The sequence below is a fragment of the Anopheles nili genome, chromosome 2 (assembly GCF_943737925.1).
Source record: "Anopheles nili chromosome 2, idAnoNiliSN_F5_01, whole genome shotgun sequence".
Lineage (NCBI taxonomy): Eukaryota > Metazoa > Arthropoda > Insecta > Diptera > Culicidae > Anopheles > Anopheles nili.
Genome location: NC_071291.1, coordinates 77,831,299 through 77,854,573, shown reverse-complemented (window position 1 = coordinate 77,854,573; position 23,275 = coordinate 77,831,299). Strand labels below are relative to the sequence as shown.

At 51.6% G+C, this 23,275-nt stretch overlaps 1 protein-coding gene across 1 annotated transcript; it reads right to left on the bottom strand.

The window, feature by feature from the left end:
* Window positions 1-5,768: 5,768 nt before the first annotated feature.
* Window positions 5,769-12,951, bottom strand: LOC128721592 (protein pangolin, isoforms A/H/I/S-like). The gene is made up of 2 exons (XM_053815360.1): window positions 10,136-12,951; window positions 5,769-5,793 (listed from the first exon to the last, which is right to left on the bottom strand). The coding sequence occupies exons 1-2, from the start codon at window positions 12,949-12,951 to the stop codon at window positions 5,769-5,771; spliced, it is 2,841 nt and encodes a 946-aa protein (XP_053671335.1).
* Between the last annotated feature and the right edge of the window lie 10,324 nt (window positions 12,952-23,275).

Below are 23,275 nucleotides of genomic sequence, written 5' to 3'. Positions count from 1 at the left end.
CGTCTATCCAACTGCCAGCGGTACTCCACCAGATGCCTGAGGCGATCCAAAAGGCGGTGACCGCTCGTGAGCCTACCGAAAATTCCACACCAGTGAAGCAATTGGAAAATTGAGGAGCAGAGTCCTGAGGCGGGACTTAGTGGAGGGGATGGCAGCATATCGGATGGGAACCGACTGTCCACTGGTGCAGTGATAACGCAAACGTCACCACCGGGCACTGTCAAAGTCGGTAGTTACTGATCGGAAGTATTTGACAGCTCGCGACGATGCCCTTCTCTGGGGCGTTATGTCCTCGCTGGGTGGCAAGCCCTGTCCCAGAGACTTCCCTGTGATTGTCCAATTGGACCAAGATTGTTCTGCACCGTTGTTCAGAGAGCGATTGTCTCACGGGTTTCGAGACCGGCCAGTTTACAGCCAACTAACCCGTGCCATTCTGCGTCTCTCGAACTCGATGCGAACTAGCGTTGCTCAGAGTATGAAAACAGTAACAAAAAATCATCATGGAAGAGGACACTATCGTTGGCGCGTTTGGGTAGCGTTCGTGTAGCACCGTGAGCTCACTGATAAGACTACACACGGTGGGTTGTTTCAGGGCTTCTCCCCAGTACCTCTTCTGTCACACACTTACCTCCCTTTAGGCTCTGACTCTTTCGCCCTTTCGCCTGGTCGCGTTTTTTCCCACTCCCCACCCAACCAGGGAAAGGGTAGAAGCTGGTGATGATTAGACAACGACATCGCGACCGAACGCGGCCCATCCCTATGCTGCCACCCTCCAACGGCTTCGAGGCGTATTCCGTGTTACAGAGATAGCGTCAATTTAATTTGTTCGTTTTGCTGCTACTTGCGTCGTCGTCGTCGCCGTCGTAGTCGTGGCTTTTTTCTGTATGTAACCACGGTTTCTTCCTCTTTAACTCTCTTCGCTGACCGACCTGTCTTCAGTCCTCATGGCTCAACTCGCCCTTCAGGTCGGGCTGCGAAATTGGAAATGGAATTTTGCTGCTCATTTGAAGGCCTGTCACCTCGTTGTAGCTTCGCCGTTAACAAGCGCGGCCACGTAAAATGCGGAAGAAACTGCAGCTGGCCCTCTCGGGGACCAACTATATTCTCGACGTCTCCGACGAAGGGCCGCTTTCCACCGTCCTTATATAGAGCGATAATTGTTGACTGGCATCATCCCACGAGAATGAGTGATTTTGCAATTTGCGGGCTCTTTTCGCGCGCTTTTTCTTTTTCCCTCGCCAGCGGTGGCTGTTCTGTCGCAAAGTTTAGCCTCCCCCAGCCGCGGTAATGTGTTAATCGCCAGTTTAATGAGACTATTCCCGCGGGAGCTCACGCAAGACCTCGTCGAAGGAATGACATTTTGATTGGGCTGCTCGTTTTTCCTCGCAGGCGAATTTCACCCCTTTTTAGAGCCTTCGTGGGGGCCAGCCCAGGGCGAGCCACGGTGTTGTTGTTTACTAAACACACTTCCTCGCCTTGTGCGCTACTTATCGTGGCATTACCGGATAAGGAAGATGTCGAGATTTGAAGCATGGCTGCTCTCTTGGAGCTAGCCTCACGGACCAGCCTGTTGACATACGCCACACTTTGGCTTAGGCAAAGCTTAGGCTGTATTAGGTTGATTTCCCGGGCGCGATAATGGTGAGCTGCGCGAACCGGCTCGAGTGGTCGGCGACGTGCAAGAGAGAACGATAAAGATCACACCTTTCACGGTGCCACATCCTTCGAGAGGGATATGGGGGTGATCGCGCCGGTGCGGGGTTCCACACATTTACTCAATATTCCGAAAATCCAATATTTATTTGTTTATTCAACATGCCATAAATTATGTTATTTAAAAAGGTTCTCGTTTCCGAAACACTTGGGCGGATTCGGGCCGGAGACGGGTTTTCACTCTCCTCTACAGCCGGTCCACCCGGCGTGAGTCAGTATTTGTGCGCCTTTTTTGCCGTATTCTCGCCCATTCTGGCGTGTCGTTCTCATTCCTCCGATCGTCCTCCGGTCACCCCGGGCTTCTGAGATGGGGGGAAAATCTCCACCATCGCGCTGAAACTGAGACGTAAGCAACGGAACGAAAACTCAGCGGCCACATTCCCGCGTCGCGCTCGCGCATGGTAGGACGAGAGCAGTGTTATTACAGCACCGGGCCCGGGTGGCGCACCCTACCACCTAGCCCACGTCTCTCTCCAGAGGGGGTGGAGGGTTGGATGGTCGCGGGAGCCAACGGTGACGTGCGCGAAGAACGAAGGCGAGAAGAACAGCAGCAAGACGGCGGTGAAGAATCCGCGGTAGCCGCGGTAGCTAGACCCGGCCAGCCCCAGAATCTGCCGGCAAGGCATCAGGGGGCTCCAACATGGCTCCAACTCGCAACTCGGACGCTGGTATTGGTGCGGAGCTCGCGTGTGCGTTGGTGTGCGTTTGTCGTCGCCGGCTGCGCGACTTCGCGGGTTCGCGACTTCGGAGGTGAACAGCGCGAACCGGCCGAAAGATAATCAGCTTCAACTGATCACCACCAGCGCGATGGCGGGTGGGTGGGCGTTAGGGCCGGCTGGGCGGGGTGGTCCGCAAGCGCGCGAACGCGCGATCAACAATAACGAGAATTTCGAAAAACCGGCTTGGCGCGATCGGAGGCCAAGCGCAAATAACCCGAACGAATGGACGCAGCCGCCGGAGCCTCTGGCAGAGATGGGGAAGGCTGGGTAGGTGGAGGGCGAGTTCGTAAAGGATTGTACTTGCGGCCCGGCTCGCCCTCCCATCGGGTAGGACAAACAAATGTCACTTCGACGAGAAAACACTCTTATTTCATGGCGCAGGTCGACGGCACGCAACGCGATCGGTGCGCTTTCAGACGCAACGGCAAAACGCAATGCTCAAGGCTACTTGGAGGCAGTGCGGGGGCGTACGAGCGAACCAGGCTGACAATCCATATTCCTGGATCCCATAAAAACCGTGATCTTGTGGGATCGCCCGCTTTGGGATATGCTCTCAACGTAATCCCAAGTTCTCGGAATACAGCCAAGGGATGTCCGGAATCCGGCAGAATTCCTTTCGGTGGGACCCTCAAAAAACAAGGAAGTAAAGGGGTGACATGCACTCGAAGCTTTATGTCTATCCTTTGGAATAGTTCCTGGCAATTGCAACGTAGGGCGTTGCAAACATGCAGAACAAGTGGATCGATGAGGCGCCGCTGCACCGTCAATCGGCACTGAAGTTGGAGTTGAAGGGGAGTTTAGTTCCGGCAGGCTCTCGAAGACGCCGCTTGTCTTCGGTGCGTGGCGCGCAGTGAAGCCATAAAATTCGAGGAATCCTTAATGGCTTCCATGCCACAACACACACGCGCCAGACATCGGGGGCCTTCCCAAACGACCTAAAAACGAATCCACGCGCTTGTTAACCGCTTGCGGTCGGTTTGCGATGCAGACGCGCAAGTCCACACATGTTGGGAACAATCCGATCCGAGGACGGTGACGAAGTTCCGAGTTGACGGGCGCGGGAACACGAGAAACGAAGGGCAAAACTCCGCACCGTCCCAGCGCGGGCCAAGGAAATAACGGAGAAATTTTTCGGGGTTCGTAATCACTTGAATCTTTCGTTTCGGATCCGTTTAGCCTCTTCTTTCGCATTGCTGGCCTCCCATTATGCGGCCGGTTGGCTCGTAGGGCCCGCAGGCTCTTATGCGCGTCGTCGTCCTAAGAAGTTCAAGAGGTTACACTCAAGGAGTCGACGAAAGAGCCGCAGCCCTAGAGCAACGCCACGTGATTGCCGAACAGTTCTGGCCAGGAGGAGTACAGTCGATGAAACGAAGGCAAAAAAAAGGTTCCATTCCGCACTGCGTGCTTCAGACATAAGCATCTTAAGTGATCGCTTACTCGCATCCTTTCACGACTGTCGATATGCAGCAGCAGAAACTTTATACTCTCGCTTACCATCGAAAGGCCTCATTCCTTCGTGCCTAGTATGAGAGGAAACTGGTGGAATAACAAAGCTCTCTTTGCTAATTGATTGCCGGCTGTAAAGGTTCAGTTGAAAGTGTTTATTTTAGAATATTTTGTTTTTCCTAGCCTCAAAAAATTTGGCTTTCGTGGCTTGCTGTTGACCTTTATTGGGGTATAGCAAGGCCGCGGTATATTCCAAGCTGGTTTGGTAACTTTGCGACAATTTTCCGTAGAGCTGGAGAAGAAAAATCAATAGACAGCAGCGTTTATACCAATCGTGTGCCCTTGAAGGCATCGGAGTTTCTACTCCATCGTCAAGGCTATTCAGCAAATAGTCATCTGCAAGTTGTGTTGCTTGGTCTGATACAGAGTTTTGGATAAAAGCTCCTAAAAACTGTCCGCTCAACCTGAACCAGCATATGTCGCTTTGCGTCGTCTGAACGGGTTGAATTCGTATTCCGGCAGATCGACGAGTATATGCTTTTGTCGGAGGCACGAAATGGTCCCCCAAGCACGTGCATTGCCATTTTACGGTGCGTAAACTGTCCGTCCAAGGGTTGTCCATATTTATGAGCGCGGCTGGTCACTAGGTTCGCAGGAAAGAAAACTCGTTTCCATGAGTCAAATTTTGCACACCGTCGCGCGTTTCAACTTCTACGACTACTTGATCTGTCGTCTTGAGTTCGTCGCTGCTACTGCCGTTTGTGTCTTTTTCTCCATCGCCCAGAATGATGGGCGATCTTCGCCAGCTCGACGGGAAAATGTTCGTCGATGTTCCCGCTCGGTTGAGATCGTGGTGCTGTAAGGCTTCCACCCACTCCACAAAGCACATTTTGTCCTTCACTTTTCATACAATTCGCCTTGCCTTAATGGCGAGGAAGCCGATCGTCGAGATCGTCGATTCGCTTTCGAATGCAGGTCCTTTGAAAGTGGAATTTTTCTTTACTTGCTTTCCGGTCTAGCTACCTCTTTCTGTGGATTTTTTTACCACTGTGCAGGCTCTGCGATTCCTATCTTGGCTTTCTCATCCCTTTACCTAAATTACTACATTGTTACTGCTCTGAGGACATTACGTAAATGTCAATTATTTTCGATATTTTCAAGCTCCTGCTGTTCTTCGTCACATTCTCGTTCGAATGCACAGTGAATCAGTACACTTTCGTTCGTATTCTCTTGCTGTTTGTTAATGTCTTGACCGCATAATGCCTGGGTTTCGTTTGGTAAGGATATGTACGGCAATGTTGCAGACAACACTTTAGCAACAGCGCAGGCAAAGATTAACTATCGCCTGATCATCTGATTTGTCCCTAACAGCGCATTTTCAGCTTCCTTTGTTCCTATCTTTTGCTGACTTGTTTGCAGTAACTGGAGCTGCAAATTTAGCTTGACGGAATCAATCGAAGTCGGAAGCACAGCATATATACTTAGCATATGTGCTTTGCACTCAATCATCTACGACCTCGTTGATCGGGTTTCTTATTGGTTTAAAAAATAGCAATCAGATCAGATAGCGTAAAGGATCGGGCGTCGCTTGGCGCGTGAAAGCTTTCGTTCGAAGGCGTTTGACGGGCGTGAAACCACATTGTGAGTCACGCAAAACGCCCACTGTGTCTCCATTCTGCGCCCTTAGCGCGGCGATTCCCATTTTCGATGGTGCGATTTCCCGGGCATTGTTGGCAGGCGATACCGAGAAACCGCTCGTTGGATGGTGATCGCTTTGGCTTGCTGCGACAGTTGCTAGAGCCTCGAGCCTCCAGCTTCCACTGGATCGAGAGACGTTTCGTAGAGGAGTTACACTCTGTACGTTGGCAACGCACTGACAACAGTGTCAGTTCACCAACAGCGTAGGTATGGAAAACTAAATGGAGTAAAAAACAAACAGGATGCATGAACAAGACGGACGCGCTGAAATATGGGTATTGCTGGGTCGGGTCTCTACACACTTAAGTTAACACTCGTAAATCAATACTCCACGAGCCAAGACATAGTAATTCCAAACAAAAACACATACGACTACGATCGAAAAGGAGGATCTCTAGGTAATTACGGGAACTACGAACGTAAAAGCAAGAACCAGAAGTGATGAAAATCTTCATTCCATGATATAATTGATTTGGTAGAAGTAGAAACAAAAGTAGAAAGTTTGTATCAACAAAAACCTGGCGTTTTCATTTTTGTTGAAAAAACTTACTCAAAGCTATAATCAAAGGAAGCAGGGAGAGAGGGATCAAAATTGGTGTCGCAGAATGAACGTTTTCGAGATCAATTTGACGCATGTTTTGGAGTCTTATGTACGTCCTCAGGAGCGGTCGCCTGTGGCGCCGTACGCATGTCTTGAGTTCATTGACAGAAGCCCCAAGTAGACGCGACCAGTCCACATACCGGCATGCCTTGCCATTTATTATGTTTGCCGATATCACACCTTTCCTCATGGTTCGCCCCACATCCATCCGCCTCCGATGGCTACGCAATACCAAGCAGGGAGGTTCATGCGCGCCTGACCGAGCAGTAAATGGGGCTTAAAAGTACATATACGCGCGCCTCGACCGCAGCGCGATGAGAAAGGGCGTACGAAGCGGGTCATATTTCTCTAATGGCTTCTCATTCGTCACCATAAATCGATCCTCTTTTGGTATTTCCGCTTTTGTAAAATAGCAGCAAAAAACAAGCGAAGTACCGTTCGCTGCGGATGGCGTGGACTGTGGCACAAAATAAAGATCATTTCGCGCCGGCCCACGGAAAGCCAGGCCACGGAATACCCACCAAAGGCCACTCTCCTCGAAAGCCGTTCGTCCACGACGGGTGGCGCAGGGCCCGAGGATGTTTTCTTTGTTTTCCTGGCGAGCTTGGGTGATCCTGCCGACAATAAAAGTTACTGCCGGATCAAAGACTTTACTGCCCGTCGTTCCGCCGTTACGCTGCTGGCGCAGGAAGCTCCGTGCGTCGATCCGGCGGCCGGATTTGGTCTGTTTCGGCTCGGCACTTTACTTATCGAACCTTGCCGGTCCGGCCCGAATGGCCATGGCAAGTGTGGCGGTAGAATTTCGTCCAAAATATACAACCGTGCGCCATAAAATGTGAAATTGGTTTTACAAATTGCAACAGAATGAGCCTGTTTATGGCTGGCTCGCGGCAGGAACTTGGGCGCGGGCTCGGTGCCAGCGATGGGTAAGGAGTTTTCAAGTTCGCGAAATCACCGTCAGGATCGTCTGGAGTAAATGGATCCGCGAACCGGATGGGAACCGACCGTTTAGATCCTTTTTTGTTATTTTGTGTCGTTTTTACAGTGCATTCCGCAACCTTAACGTGGCCCGTTCAATTCGAACTGCTGATGATCGATGATCTAGTCCGTTCCCATGATCATGACGCACACTAGACTTTGTGCACAGACACGCACACACACACACACCGGTGTACAATCGTCAAATTCACACTTTTCGATATCACTCGTCGATCGTTAACCACCTTCAACCAACAATAACCGATAATTAACGAGATTTCACGGTTCTTCCCCACGGGAAAACGACGAACGAAATTCGAGAGAAACCAAGAACGTGTCGTGAGGCCATACAGACGCACGCGGCAAACGAGAAGAGGGTCAACCGAAGGGGGGAAAAAGCTGATCGACATTGCCCTGCCCCGGTCTGGGAAGGTCGCGAACCCGTGGCCAGCGGTAAAGGGTTCACGGGCAGCGGTGGCAGTGGCCAAACTACTTGAAAGGCGCAATTATCCATCCATCTCCCTGCGAGCCCTACGCGCGAGAGCATCCCGTGTGTGCCCCGGCCACGATCATGGTTGTGTGCGAAAAAGGAAAAGAAGTGCGCCCAAGAGCAGCATCTTTCTTCCAACAGAATCCCGGGGCCACAAGGCTGGACAAGGTGGAAGACAAATCACAAATGAACCCCAAGCGTCCGCTTTCCGAGGTGTGTCGGTGCACGTGAGCCGGAGCGAGACAGCACAACCTGGGCGACTTCCCGGTTTCGCGCGAGACATGAAATATTCGCTGTCGTTTCCGAGCTGCGAGTCGCGCGAGCGCGCTTTTCCAGCGGGACCCGCCACAGCGTGCGCTCGCGGTTGGAGATCGACTGGAGATCGGTTGGAGGTTGATCGCGCTGTTGCGCTTCCCCACCGCTTGGGGTCGCTAGCGTGCTCCAAACGACCAAACGAGGGAGGCTGTGTGTACTGACACTTCATAAATTCTTCGTTACCCTTTTCCACGCTGCTCGCGCCAACCCGCTGTGTCTGGCGTTGTGTTGTTTTTTTTCTCTCGTTTTTTTTCGTGTAACCTTTTTAACGAATGACGAAAAAAGTATTATTGCTTCCTTTCCGTGCGTTCTCGCCATGGCCTGCTTTGCGATCATCTCGATTCTTTACGACCTCTTGGCTGGTCTTGTGGTCCACTCGGAACCCGGGACCCGGGACACGGGGTCCACGTTCTATGTGCCGTTCTCTCGCTTTCCTCCGTTGTTTCGTTTTCCCGTTCCCCATTGCCTGCGCTCCCGCCTGCTGGCGTCTCCCGCTGGGTTTGTCTGCGCTTCGGAGCAGGGATTTTTTTCCCTCGTCCCTTCGGATTCCGTTCGCATCTCTGGCCCATCTCATTATACTTCACAGCATTTTTCAGGTCCTTGCCTAACCCCGGGTTGTTGGGCCTCTACTATCACACACTTGATTGATTTTGTGCCTCCCTTCCACCCTGCGCGCACCTTACGGTCTTCCTCTCTCCCCACCCCTTGCGACCTGCTCTGTGGCGCGTTCTCGCTCGCGATCAGATTATTTCCGAGCTTTCTCAAAAACTCGAGCCAAACCAAAACCGAAAAAACAACTCATCCAATCATTTCATCGTTCTTTTTCACTGCTCCCTTCCGCGTCCTGGTACGCTGAGATGATCAGCTCTCTCTGACTCGCTCTTTCTCTCGCTCCTTTCGTCGTACAGCTCGAAAGAAGTTGGAAGGCAAAATAAAAACCCTAGAAAGACATGATCGGTTAAAACCGGCATAACGAACGACAGAGAAGGATGAACTTGTTTTGGAAATTCATTCTCATTTCCCTCTGCCACCAAATTTACCCCTCCCCTCGACTAAGTCGCCAGCGCGTATGCCTCCCACGACAGGAGAAAGGGAAAAGCCAGCAAAGCAAGCCTGACTAAACGATCCACAAACCCAAACCTGCATCTTCTTTCTTCCTCACCGGTGTCCCTGTTTCCGATCGGTTTTCTTACCTACATATTTTCGGGTGCCTCTTCTTCGTTTTCCTCTTCCCCTTTTCTCTTCCCACAGAAAGATACCATGGTCCTGTTTTTCCAGCTTTTTGCTCGTTTTCTCGGAAGACAGATTGATCGTTTCCACGCATCAGACGCACATTATGAGGCAACATACGCAAGCGGACTAGCATGCGTACACTTTATTCCGATTTTTACATATTTTGCCTGTCGCTTCGACCCTACTCGACACCTGAAACGACCTCGGCCTCGACTATTTGTGGTTGACCGGCGAGGGTGCCGGCTATTTCTATACAACTTCTCCGTCATACGCGGTCGCAGCTTTCAGTCTTTTACATCATCGATTAGATTTTTTTCTCTACATTATTACGCTTGATTTCTCTCTCTTTTTCTCACTCTAGTCTTCTAAAACGATGACTTCCTGCTCGCTGACGATGCGCCGCGCGGTTTGCCGTCTATTGGCGAACGCTCGCCAAACAAGGTAAGTAATTTGAACTTAGCAAGAAAAGCATCATCCTTACGGAGAGTCAGCTACACCAGCGCTCACCAGCAGGACTGGAGCTAGCTTTCGGCTTCTAGGTTCCTACGGCGGTATCTAAGCACACGGACAACTAACAATGTACACGGAGGACTGACTAACTTAACACAGGAAGAGCTTTACATCTAGTAACAGTTTGAGGCACGCACAGCATACATACATACATACATACATACAAACATAGGGCAATATTATCACGGGCACAATATTTAAAAACGCACGGACGAAGGCCACGGCCCTTGGGTCGAAATGTGAGTCTGCTCTAAGCCCACAACCGGCCAGTTGGCTAAAACACTCACATGTCTAGGAATAACAAAAAACACAATCGAACGAATCCGTACAGCAGAACGTCCTGCCCAGGAGGGAAAGTGGAAATTTGGCGGGAGTTTCGGGGAGCTTCCGGAGAAGCTTGGGGTGTTGTTTGTTTGTTTATCAGTACACTACCTATCACTAGCGATTTGACTACTGCTACTGCTGCTCCGACTGTTGCCGCCATTGGTGACTGCTGGGCCGGTGTCGTTACTGCTGGTTGCTGCTGCGGCCGTAGTCAGCGCACTCGTGGCCACGGCCCCCGCTGCCGCTGCCGCCGCCACCGCCGCAGCCGTCGTCGTCGTCGTCGTGGGGGAGAGATCACCGTTGGTTTTGCCGATCGCGTGCCCTAGCTGTAGGGCGCTGCCATGATGCATGGAGGCGAGGTGATGATGATGGGCGGGGTGTAGCAGGAAATCGCTCGTCCCCGACGTCGGACTGGTGGAGGACGAGGCGGGTAGGTGTGTACCGGAGGAAGGTGACCCTACGGGCCCATTTCCGGTGCTACTATCGGGCAGTTCCTCCTTGATGGCGAGCGCTGTCGTGGAGGACACGGATGATCCACCCGAGGAGGGTGGCGTGTTGGGTAGCAGCGGTGGGGACGTCTTCAGATTAAGCTGCTGCAGATGTGGCGGAATCTGCAGCGATGGGGTAGATGATGAGGAAGACGATAGCGAGGATGATGACGAGGACGATGACGACGAGGACGACGATGAGGACGACGACGGCGTTGGTGGAGCTAGCGTCGGGGTGGACGCTGTCGGGGGTAACAGGGCAGCTGGGCTTTTCCCGAGACTCCCCACGGTCCCGTTGGTGGTCGGCCCGGACGGTCCATTGTTTAGAATCCCCGAATTTCCACCCCCAGTACCATTGCTCGCCGCCGACGATGAAGAGGAGTTTGTCCGCATCGTGTGGTGGTTGTTGTAGGGACTAAAGTTGTTGCTGTAGCTGTTGTTGAGCTGCGTACTCCCGATGCCCGAGTCGTTGCTGATGTTGTTCAGCTTGTCGCTGACGTTTTGGAGAGCTGCTGCGGCTACTGCCGCTGCTGCCGCCGCCTGTTGGTGATGATGGTGGTGGTGGTGATGTTGTTGATGCAGGTAGTGTTGCTGTTGTTGCTGCTGTTGCTGAAGCTGCTGCTGCAGCTGTTGCTGCTGGTGCTGCTGCTGGGCTGAGGCGATCATCGACGCCAACCCGAGGTGATCGTGGTGATGGTAGAAATTGGTTGGTGTTGCAGGGCTTGCGAGCAGATTCAACGGTGACGCAATGCTTGTGGAAGGCGACTGCAGGCTCGAAAGGACACTCAGGCAGCGTGGGCTCGAGAGCGATTGATTGATCGATTCGCGATCTTCGTCCTCTTCGCCCGGTGATTTGCTGCTATCATCCTCCATACTACCGCAGCTCCCAATCGCATCATCCGATCCGTCACCCCGGTCCCGCCCACCCTCTCGATCACTTCCTCCATCACCGCTTCGATCGATACCACCCGCCTCCTTGTACCGGATGCACTTCTTCTTACGTCGGCATGGTTTACACCACTGGTTCTGCTGGTCGAGCCCATACCGTGCTCGACACTTCTTCATGCTGTTCCCACCCGGGTCCGCCGGGCTACGATCCTTTTTCCTCTTCTTCTTCTTCGCACCGTACCCGTAGTTGTCCCGTGCCGTCCAGCCCGGATACAGCTCCATGTGGAGTTGACGCTCCTGGCGCGCCTTGTCGTAGTACACGCTCTGTTCTTCCCGTGACAACGAGTGCCATTTGCGCCCGAGGATCTGGTTAATGGCGGCCGACTCCTTGAGCGTGCATTCGGCCACCACTTTCGCGCGCATCTCCTTCATGTATAGCATAAACGCATTCAGCGGTTTCTTCACGTGGCTACGCTTCTTCTCCAGGGCCGCTTCGCGTTCTGCCAACGATTGGTGCTTGTGGCCACCCCCTCCCCCTCCACCTCCACTCCCGTTGTTGCTGCCGTGATGGTTGTGATGGTTGTGGTTCGTGTGGTGGTTGCTGTTGTTGTTGTTACTGCTGCCATGCTGGTCTCCTCCACTCGATCGATGATGATGATGATGGTAGGAGCCCGACGATCGATGATGGTGACTATGGTGATGGTGGTGGTGCCCTCCCGAGGACTCGTGATCGTTGCCGGACGCCGACGACTCCTGCTTGATGGAGGCGCCCGTCCGATCCGCCCCCCGATGAGAGCCTCCCCCACCAGGGATGTCCTGTTTGGGTCCGGGTGTGATGATGGCCGGATGGCCCGCGTTCAACGCCGGATGAGACGGATGGATGCTGGGCGGGAGCAGGGTGGGCGAGTAGCGGTAGAAGTCGCTCGAAAGCGACGTGTAGATCTGCAACGAGGAAGGATACGGTGTCCGGAAACCCGTGGCCGGGCTGTACAGCGAGGGAGTGTGCCAGGATGGCGCCACCGGAAGCATGTCCGGGCTGAGCATCGGGTAGGGGTACTGGCTGGTGGGGAAGCTGTACAACGGGGGCCTCGTCAGACTCATCGTCTTCGGGTCCAGCTGGTACGGCAGGATGCCGCAGTGGGCTGGTGGAGGTGACGAAAGGTGATCCCCATTGTGGCAGAAGAAAGGCGGCAGGCTCATCTTATTCGCCATCGACACCGGAAGCCCTCCGGCGGCTCCATTTGGGTAGGAGTAGGGAGGTACAATGTATCCCATGTTGAAACCGGGATGAGGCGCCCCGTGGGGTAGCTTGCTTCCGGTCACACCGCCACCTGCCCCGCTACCACCGTACAGCGAGTTGGAGCTTTCGTGGCGTGTCGTCCCATTTTTAACCGTTTTCTCCTCACTCTCGGTCAGATCGATAAGGCTCGATTTCTCCTCCAGCAGGTTCTCCGACAGCTTCTCGTCGTCCCGGTCGCCCTCGTCCTTGAATACCTTCACCTCGTCCGTGCTGCCCAGCTCATCGCCGGTGGAGCTGTTGTGAGGCATTGTACTCTGATGTATCGCCTCTAGTACGTCTCAGGATACGGTTTTTCAGGATTTTCGTGCTGGCCCACTCCCGAATCACTGTCGAGTATCACCAGCAAAAAAAAATGCGCCGGAAAAACAAATCGAAAATGGAAGCACTGTGTTTTCCTTTGCGCCGGCCTTTATGAACACCGGATCAACTGCGCTACTTCGAACTACTGCTTATCTACGTTGCATACGCTCACACACTTTCGCTTAGAATAAGGCACTTGGAATTCTCAACGCAGCCCTAGGCTGCGGCTTGCACTCAAACCCTTTCACGCTTTCGCGAGTGACACAATTTCACGCACTTGTGCACTTTCTCCCCTATCACCCACTCGTGATCCTTCTTCCTGGCTTGCTACCGATCGCACGCAGCTCGTGCAACACACACTTGCGTCACACATACACACTACAACAGCGGGGAAATATTTCTTGCACTTGGTTGCAATTGCACTCTTGTCGTGGCCCTATTTGGCAGCGAGCCCTCCCGAAAACGGGGAAAAACTCACGCACTACCGGTGGCTCCTCGGGACACGCGATTGCGTGAGGACTCACTCGCACACCTCATCCACTACTATTTCACCTTGCGCATACGCTCGGTGTCTTTTCTGACGGTTGGTCACCGGCCGGAAGCCTACCGGCGCCATCGAATGCGAATCCTGCCGTCGTCCTCGGGTGCGCTGCCGCTCCGTGCTGGGGACCGAGCAGTCGATCGTGGCGATCCTCCGCTCATGTTCCGGTGTATCCCGGCAGGATGGCGATCGCAGCCACTGTCGCGATCAGCATGCACGTATCCGGTTTGGATGCAGCTTCGCGCTAACACAGGCGTGCACACGGAAACGCGCACTTGCTTGCTCCTGGGAGCTGTGGCATCCAACACCGACGCCAAACGCAACCGGGCGGCCGTCGGGCGTTCCGGCACACAAACACACGCACACACGCACGTATACACACGTACACCGGTCGCTCGGGGGAGCGATGAGTAATTTTCACGCCGCGTACGTCTACTACGCCGACACTAGGCACCCGATAGGGGATGGCCTTGGGGCTGGGTGTTGGTGCAGGATGCTTTGTTTTTCATCTACTCATTTGCACACGATGCACTGGCTGGGCGGAGTTGCTCGATCGATGGGGCGAATCGCCGGGTATTTGCACGCTCCCGTTCTCAAACGCAGCTACTCCGGCACGACAACCACTACTACTACCACTATCGCACGACTTTCTCACGGAGACACCGGGATCGCGCAGAGGATCGCGGTCGATCACGGGGGTCGATGGTGGTCGCAGGTTCTTGACGGCTTGTTAGCGAGTTGTGCGCGCTCGATTCGCACCACCTCTCACTCTGTGCACGCGCAGCCCGTGCTGGGGCTCGATCGGGGCTGCCGATCTTTTTCGACGCAGCTCGCAAATTGTGAGCCGCGATAAGACACACCTATCTTTTTTTTCTTCTCCGCCCGAAATCCACCGCTCGACGTTCGTCGACCGGTCACGCGGGAATTCCTTTTCGCGAAACTCGACGCACTACCGCGAGGGTTGCACGCACTTACGCGGAGAACGTCGCGGGTTCACGCACTGTTGTAATCTGACCGATCGAATCCCCTTTGGGTTAGGCGAAAGGCGATCAATTACCGACGGCACTTTGCTTGAGGGTGAATATCGGCAGCTGTTTCGTGATGGCTGCTCTTCTAAGGCACTTGCTGCTGTGGTGGACGTCTGTTAGCAGGATATTGAAGTTGTTTTTCCGTACGACTGTTTTCGTTTTTGTTTTTTGTTTCTCGCGCCGACGAAAAACGTCCGCACCCCTCAAGATCTCGCAAATAAATAAAAATAAATAAATAAAAAAATGGCTGAGTTCGGATTAAAGCTTTGGTCGGGAAGGTTCGTCCATGGGCGCACGTAAGGAAGCCATATTGGATGGTGGTTTGACAGTTCGGTCTTGTCTGACTAATATGAAAACAGGGAACGTAGCTGCTTTTTGTGTAGATAAGCAGAGAAACATGCATGTCATATGATAAAAGTAACTGGCAATACATTTTACAGTTGTCTTGACCAACCTGGATGCATTTCTTTATCAGTTAATTTGTGAATATGTTTGTATAAATCGATTGAAGCACTGTGAAGAGTTCATTAGCTGCACAACTAAAATACGCGCAGAAGCATATTCCAACTGACAATTTCATTGCTAATGCCTATTTCTTGTGTAATTTTACCAGAAAATCTTGAATAGATTTTCAAATATCAAATATAAGTGATAGAATTATGTTACGAAATTTGGTGAAAATCAGGACCACCGACTAGGAACTGAGAAGCATGGCGCAGATATATTTGGTGCAACCTTTTGTGTTTATGTGCATCGGCTGTATTCGGATGCATTCTAGCTGTCAAAATGGCGTAGATCTGATCTCATTGCTTGAGCTGGCTGCATACTTTTGAATGATCGCGGCGATCTTTGAAAATGTCAGATGGATGAAGCCAACTGCGTATGTGGGCCTTGCCTTGATCGTTGACTTCCTCGTTTTAAAATGTTAAGGAAGCTCAAATCAAACAGCAAATATCACTTCATCGTTATTATTTACAACCATTTTCCATTTATGAATTTATTTCCATTAAATTGCATTTGATCTATAATGCTAGCAAATTCACCATTTTACATGAAAATATTGTACATCTATTCAAATAATTTTACCGTTGCATTTCATTTGTGTAATTATTATCTGATCAATAGATTTGTGTTTGTAATCTCGTTTTCAATCGGACAGATAGAAAGATGAGCCTTCGTAGACCCAAACTTAGTAAGAATTATGGTGTTGGTGCGTTCGGTAAAAAAAAACCGGAACTGGCTGACGATGATTCTCGACTGCGAACGACTCCAGCGTGTCCTGGAGCAGACCAAGAGCGCTGTGTGACTTTAAAATGATAGCTCCGAAAAAGTAGATGATTTATGAAATAAGTAACTAATTTCTAACACTGGATGCAACTAGAAACTTTACGTATTTTGAAATTGATAGCTAATGCAGCATAATGCGAACGTACTCATATTTCATTTAAAGTGGCATAGGGTAGGGTTACCCAAATGGGTACCAACAAATTGGATAGAAAATAGCCGGAAAACTGTCCAATTCGAGGACTGCGAATACGAGAAGATACTGCGTTTACCGATTATAGCAGGAAATGGGCATTTCAAATGTTTACAAACGAAAAACAGTCTTTGAAATCACACGGCGTAATAGGAGGCCAGTGGTATACTCTCGTGCCAGGCACCACGGGGCCCTTTTTCCAGAACCAGCGTCTGTGGTGGAGTGGAACGTCACCGCTTGGCACGCTGCTTGTGCACTAGGTGCAGCAGTGTGGCGAAAACGAACGAACGAGGATGCTTTCCCAACAAAACAAACTTATGTCCTTGTTTGCATTCCTGGACCACCTCATTTCTCCTCGACGGCGGTCGGTCGGCCATATACGCCGCCAGCGTCTTGGATTGTTGTGCGAGGTGCAGCTTTATTTTTTTCATCAAATATCGCTGCAGACGATGTTGTTTTCCTGCTGGTCGCGCCATGGTGTCGCGGCAGACCGCCCATTCACGCACCCTTTCCTCGCTCTTACGACAGGTAGAGGAGAACGGCGACGGTCGGGGGCGGAGAGAAAAAAAAACCGGGAAGAAATTAGTCCCCCGACGCGACACAAATCAGTCTCTGGATGGAGAGCTGGAGGGAACGTCACAAATAAATAGTAAAACCTTTTGTTATCATGCTGTGCAAATATGGTTCAATATCTATTATTGGTACGCACTTGTTTATCCTTGTCCTTACCTTTTTTGTCTTCTGCTCGCTTACCTACGGTGGGAAGGAACAGCAAGAACCTTCCACGATTTCCGTCACCTTCGGCGATGCGCTGCGGGTGCGCAACTGACCCAACTGAACCCACGAACCGCTTTCAACCGGGCTTCACGAGTGCGTGAAAGCGATAGTGAAGTCCTACGCAAACTGCCCGATTGCTGGCCACGGCGGTGGGATCGTCTTGGGGGGTAGAAGGAAGCAGACGCAAGGCTCGAGGCTCGAAGGATATTATTTACACCTCGATCCTGCCTCGCAGGGATCTCGATCGGTGCACGCCATTGTACGGCATCCAACGGAGCGAGTCCTTTTTTTGTAGGTTGTCGTTCGTATGTTTACTTTTTAATCTACCAGAACGAATATATTTCTCGGTATTTTGGTACGGTCCTGTGTTGGGTGCCGGATTCGGGACGGCCATTCTCCGGATCCCCGCTCTCCGCGGTCCTTCGTGCATCCGCAACGGTTTCCCTTCATTCGAGGCATTTCAGACGCATAACAAGCGTTCCGTTTCTCGCTCGTCCTCTCGCCTCTCGCCTCGCAAATGGGCAGTTTCCTTATTATTTATTGTACAATCGAATGGGAACGATGGGCAACGTGTGATAGTCAGGAAGCTTGCGAGCGCCTCGCGGCGAGATCACGCACTCGTAGCCACTTTTGATTCCCTGGAAAGGACCTGCCGTCCGGATGGGACATTCCGGACGATTCTCCGGCTGTCGTGGTCGGCAAGAGTGCCCATCTCGCACGGTGGCCTAAACGATGTCGCCGAGATGGGGAAGAAATGTCAAACCGCACTCTGCTGAACATGGCCTTCCGGAGTGGTGGGTGGCTTTGGTTTTGGCTACTCCCTCGATTCCAGCGAACGTGTTCGAGATGGCTCGTTTGCGATAAAACTGCCTCCAGCCATCGAAGTGATCCGGGGCGTATTGAAATTCCTCGCATAGCCCATATTCACGCTCGTTCGCCTCTCTCATATCTGCTGCAGTTTGTTTTGGCTCCTGCTCGAGCACATATTGGACGACGGTATTGGTGTAAAACCTTCCGGGAACGAATGGGGAATATGGTCCATTTTTTATTGGTGAAAAAATTGGAAAGCAAATATTGCACTGAATTTACGCCTCATCACCCTCACCGACCCCGACGAGTAGGCTCGGGGCTCGAATTACGCACCTGAAGGACCGACCGACCGGACCACAATGGAGCCAATGATTAATGTTTTCCTCCGACGAATTTTCACCCCAAAAGGCCCACCCGCCGGGTTCTGATCGGTACCATCAAAATTGGCAATTGTACGTGCGCGTTTCGGGGCGTTTCGAGGTGCGCCTGCCAACGAGGCAAGGAAGATCGAGGTCCTTCCCGGTGATCAGGTTCAGTACGCGGAACAAAGGGGCAAGTTTACGCTTGCCAACGCACGAACTATGCAGCGCAATGCAGCGCGAGTCCTTTTTGTTGTCGGGTCAAGCAGAATCCTTCGTGCTCCTTTGCAATGGCAGGTTTCCTGTGGCCTGGGCATGCGAGGCCTTCCTGGGATTCCGGAATCATTAGGGAACGCAACGAGGGGTCTTAGCGAAGCTGTGCTACGCTCCTTCGTCACGTGAAAGCCTTTTCTTACTCCCACCCGTACAGTCCACCACTACGGGATCAATGGGATTCCGGAGCAGGTAGTCGTTCAGCGCACCAGCCCAAGGATTTCTCATGTTCACGCTGTTTGTCAATCCCGGTTTGGTTGTGAGTCCGGCCTTCAGACCCTGGTTCGTTGTGATCTTGGTTGGCTCGTAAATCGTTCCCGTGTTTTCTCTCGCTCGTTCTGTTTCTCCATTTTGGTCTATTCTACGGCCAAACAACCAGCCAGTTTACGGGGCTACATTCTTTCTTCGCACGACGGCTTCCACCATGTTCGTCCTTCCGTCCAGTCGCGGCTGGTTTCCAGGGGCGTCCAATGCTTGCTCTACTGTGATCCACGCGGACGCAGAACGAGACAAGGCGGATCACAAAAAAACCAAAAGAACAAAAAAAAAAAACAGAGCAAAACAACAACCCGAATCCTAAAATTCTATGGGTAATTTATGACAATCAACCCAGTGTGCCGAGGCCAATAAGGGCTGGAAAGGAAAACAGTCTTATGGTTGGGATTTGCTTTCCGCTCATCTCGCCATTAGAGCCGCGGGAAACAAAAGGGCCCATAAACGTGAACGAAACCGGGTCCTGGCCACATCGGAGCGTAAACAAAACTGCAAAACGTTCCGCTGGTAAGCGACGATCAAGGCAATAGGGCTGGGCTTATGGTTCGGGCTTCCTGCTTATCTAGCACGTACTAGATGCGGCGAAAAATCGCGCCGAGTAGAGACTTTGGTCCGGAAATCGGCTTCGCAGGATTACCGCCGCCTTGGGCAGGATTTCGCAGATTCCAGTGGCTTTCCGGCAAGTCCTCCGGGAATGATGGATTACGGGGCGGATGCCTTGAATGCGGGCGGTATCTGACACAATAGACAACAGCGGTGACCAGAAGGTGTCGCCGGCTAAGGTGTCAAAGGTAAACTACACCGCTGTCAAGTGGGCAATCCTGCGGCTCATTGCTCCCGCTGAACGACCTTGATCTCTGCGCCTGCGCCTTGACCCAATTTCGGGATCTCGCAGGCTCTCGGTATGATCATTTATCGATCGTCAGATGTGTGCCGCAGGCGCTATGGGCGATTTGTTCTGCCGCTAGTAGTGACGTAAGCATGCACGCGCCCTGCTTCTGGTCGGCACTTCAAAGGGCAAGTGCCGCCTGGACGAAGGATGCGCCCAAAGGATCGCAACGACAAGCCACGGCACGATAGGCTGCGGATGGAGCGCCGTGCTTGAGTGATGATGAAGATGGTGTTTGATGAAATGCGCCGATGAAGAAGATGACGATGATGATGATGATAATGTTACGGAACCGTGTCAATATTATAAACATGTCAAAACACTTGCGGTAAGTGGCCGTCGGAAGATCCGTAGCTGGGTGTGCGCTTTTCGGTTTCGTTTTGGTTGCTCGAACGGAGACTTAGTTCCCTTTCGATGCGGTTCAGGCCTCCATAGTCTGTCCGCTTATTAGTTTGATCGTATGTCAATTTTTGGGCTAACGTGGTAATTACTAAAGGCGTTCCTTGAGCGCTTTGCGGCGGCGTGTTCGTGAGCGAAGTAAATTACACGCTTCGTTGGTTGCTTGTTTAATCAAACGACTCCGACTGAGAGGCTCGTTTGCGATCGCACAGGGCGGTGTGTGTTTGTGCACGGAATTAGAAAATGATGATTTGATAATTGTTCGTGGTCGAAAGCGGACGATGAATGCGAGACCGCCGCTGAGCAGTGATTTTATTTATCTTCCCGGATAGCTTCAGCCTTTCGGGAGGTCCTGGATGGCTTTGCGACGTGTGTGGTGAGGTGAATTGATCAATTTCGCCTTTCGGTTGGCTTGTTGAGAAAATGATTTAAGGCTTCTAATTGACGGGGTGCCGACCAGCGACGCCGACAGCATGATGCAGCTATCAGTGACACGCACAGAACTACTATCCTTGACCTGGTTCATGAATGGCCGTTTCCGGAACTGGTTACAGATGAGACATTCATTAATGTTTGATTTGAAATTAAATACAAATTAATGAAATGAGTATATAAATTGAAAGTATATCTTTATAAATTATGAAGCATTTGTAATTGTTTTACAAGGCGTTTAAGGACAAGAATCGACCAGAGTAAGCCGTTTATGGCAAGTTTTAGTTTAAAGTTGAATTTTTTGAAGCGCAAGTATTATTGTATAAACCTCCGATGTCAAAATAAGCTGTTTAATGTAACGTATTAAAACTTTCGTTTTATACTGTAAAGCTGCTCGAAAATGTGCTCGAAATGTGCTCGACGGGGTAGCGTGCTGTATAACTTCAGGCGCTGCTTCTTGCCGAGCCTTATGCATGTCCTCAGGCGCGGTTGTTCGAATTCGAATTCACTCGGCATTTTTCGTGTTTTTTCGGAATTTTCCACGTAAACTTTCTCCTACTCTTTCTCTCGTGCTCTCTATATTTTCTCCACATGTCGTGATAACTCTCCGATTGTATGACTCTGCAGTGCATAGTGGGTTGTAACTGGGATGAAACTCGCCCCGCCGTAGCTTTAGAACTGTGCTATAATAGCTGCTTTTTTGGATATCATTTTTATGCGGTCGTTTTGTTATTGAGATTGGCTTTTTCGTCAGAGTTCTACGGCGTGTAGCATTACCGAAAGAATGGACAAATGCTGGTTCAATACGTGGAGATATGAAAAATTATTAAAATATACACCACAAACAAAAGAAATAACAAAAAACGCTTAGCAAAAATTTCGAGTACCACAGGTATGCTGCTGAAACAAGGAGCCGATGAAAGGACCCGTGTGCATGATTAGGCTGATAAGTCCACCCTAAAACAATGGAACAAATGGAAGGTGCGAGGATCGATGGCTGAGTAGCGTAATAAAAGCTCATTCACTTTTCTCGCAATTGTTGCGTCCACGGCCTGGCGCCGTCAGCCTAACTGCCGTGCTGCAGTAAATAAAGTAATCATCGGGTAATTTTTTCCTCGAATACGAGCGGCGTCTCTACCTCAGGCGTGGACCCTTTAGAGGTGTCTCCCGGCCCTTTGTTGGGGTCCGCAGTTCCAAAGGCAATCACAATTAACAATCGCAATAAAAATCCTGCAAAACTTTCCCAATAACGAACGGTGCCGGCCTCTAAAGGGCTTACAAGCCGCCCGGCCCGAGCACGGTGAATAAAAGATCTGGAACGGCCATCAGGTCGTAAAATAGGGCCAGGAAATGGTGGTCCTTTCCGGGTGACCTTTTCATCTCGGCCTCGGCTTCCTTTCCCTTCGCGGGAGCCATAAATCAGTTAAGCAAATTCATTTGCCTTCAGTCAAAAATTTTTCTTCGTCACGATCGCGCGGTTTTCCACCTCAACGGTGCGTCGGGTGTCGGCCCTTCCTATCGCACCCGTCATCTTACACTTCAGGGTCCGGTTCAGTTCGTTCCGTCTTTTACGGGGCCCCACCGACCGGAGCGCCGACCGGGTTGTTCCATTTTTCCTCAATTTTCGCCACATTTTTAACTTCAAACTCCAATGACGGGTGGCCCATTTCTCTCGAGACGTTTACTGTCCTCGCTGGGGAGGTGGGATCGTGCGTGCGTGTTTATGACGATGGAATGCGCTCCCCTGGCCGGCTCATTCCGCAGTTCGGCTCCCCGTGCGTCCGGTTAGGGCTCTTGGGCAGGGTGACGACGTTGAAGGCGATAAAAGTGAGCATTCTGTTGACAAAAGTTTATCGATGGCCATCTCGCAGCTCGGGACTGCGACCAAACAGACCCTAGGCTCTTCGTCGAGTCTCCCCAGCCGGGCCAAACAAATTATCCACCCGCAGCCCATCCCCTCCCTTACCGATCGCGCAAATCACCCTCGGTCGCGATGAAAACTGGCCGCGGAAAAAGAAAACGCCAGAAGGAAACACGTTTCGTGGCCGCTGCGCGACCGCGTGCGTGCGTCCGTTAGTTATTTTTCTTTATGCTTGGAGATGAATTATGCGATTGAAGTAAGAGCAGAACCTGGCCGGTCGCCTTTTTCGGAACCGCCGATGGCTTCGGATGTGGAGCGTTTTTATGGTCCGGCGGTTTTATGGCTCTCTAGCGGAATGCTGCCGGTCGCGGCCGGCGATGATGAAGACGACAGCCAGAACCACGTTGCCGGGTCCGCGCAACAGGGTGATTTATCGGGTGCAGGCGGAAGGGATCCGCGCGAGGGGTGCGACCGACGCCGCTAATCCGACAGGTACTTGCCACCAGCCCTCGAGGGAAGGCGACGAGAGTGGCCACGGTGGCCGCTACTAAAACGTGTTCCGAGCGCTAATCCTTGCCCGGATCTGGGGGTATTTGTCGTGGGCTTCTAATTTGAATCCCACCAAACCCGCACTTGATCACGTCCGAACCACTCCGGCGCTTCGAACCACTCGGGCTGTGATTGTGCGGTCACTCGCTCGATTTCCTCGTGGCACTACTTACCCACCATCGGGACTGGGCATAGTTCGTTTGATGAAGATGTTGACGCGAGCGGTTCGAAGATGGCGACTCCCGAAGGGCTTGCCACGTCCTCGTAGCCCGTTGTCTCACGATCGAATTTATGACAAACAAGTCGTAAAATAATAACATGACAATTCACTAGCAGACGCCATGGGAACGTCGAAGTTCCGCGGAACTGTCGTCTAAGTTTGGATTTTTGTTTTGAGCCATTCGGGGATGAACAAGGGTTTTGGTGCTTTTAGCAGCATCTTTTTCTAATTTCTACTTGCACGGAATATGCGCAATCGAATAGGATCGAATTGTGATTGTTGCGGAGGTCCTAAAAGGACACGTTTGGACGATCTCCTCTTGGGGGATTGTTCTCTGCAGGTTCTTGGTTGGAGCGATACATAATCAAAAACGTGCTGAACCGA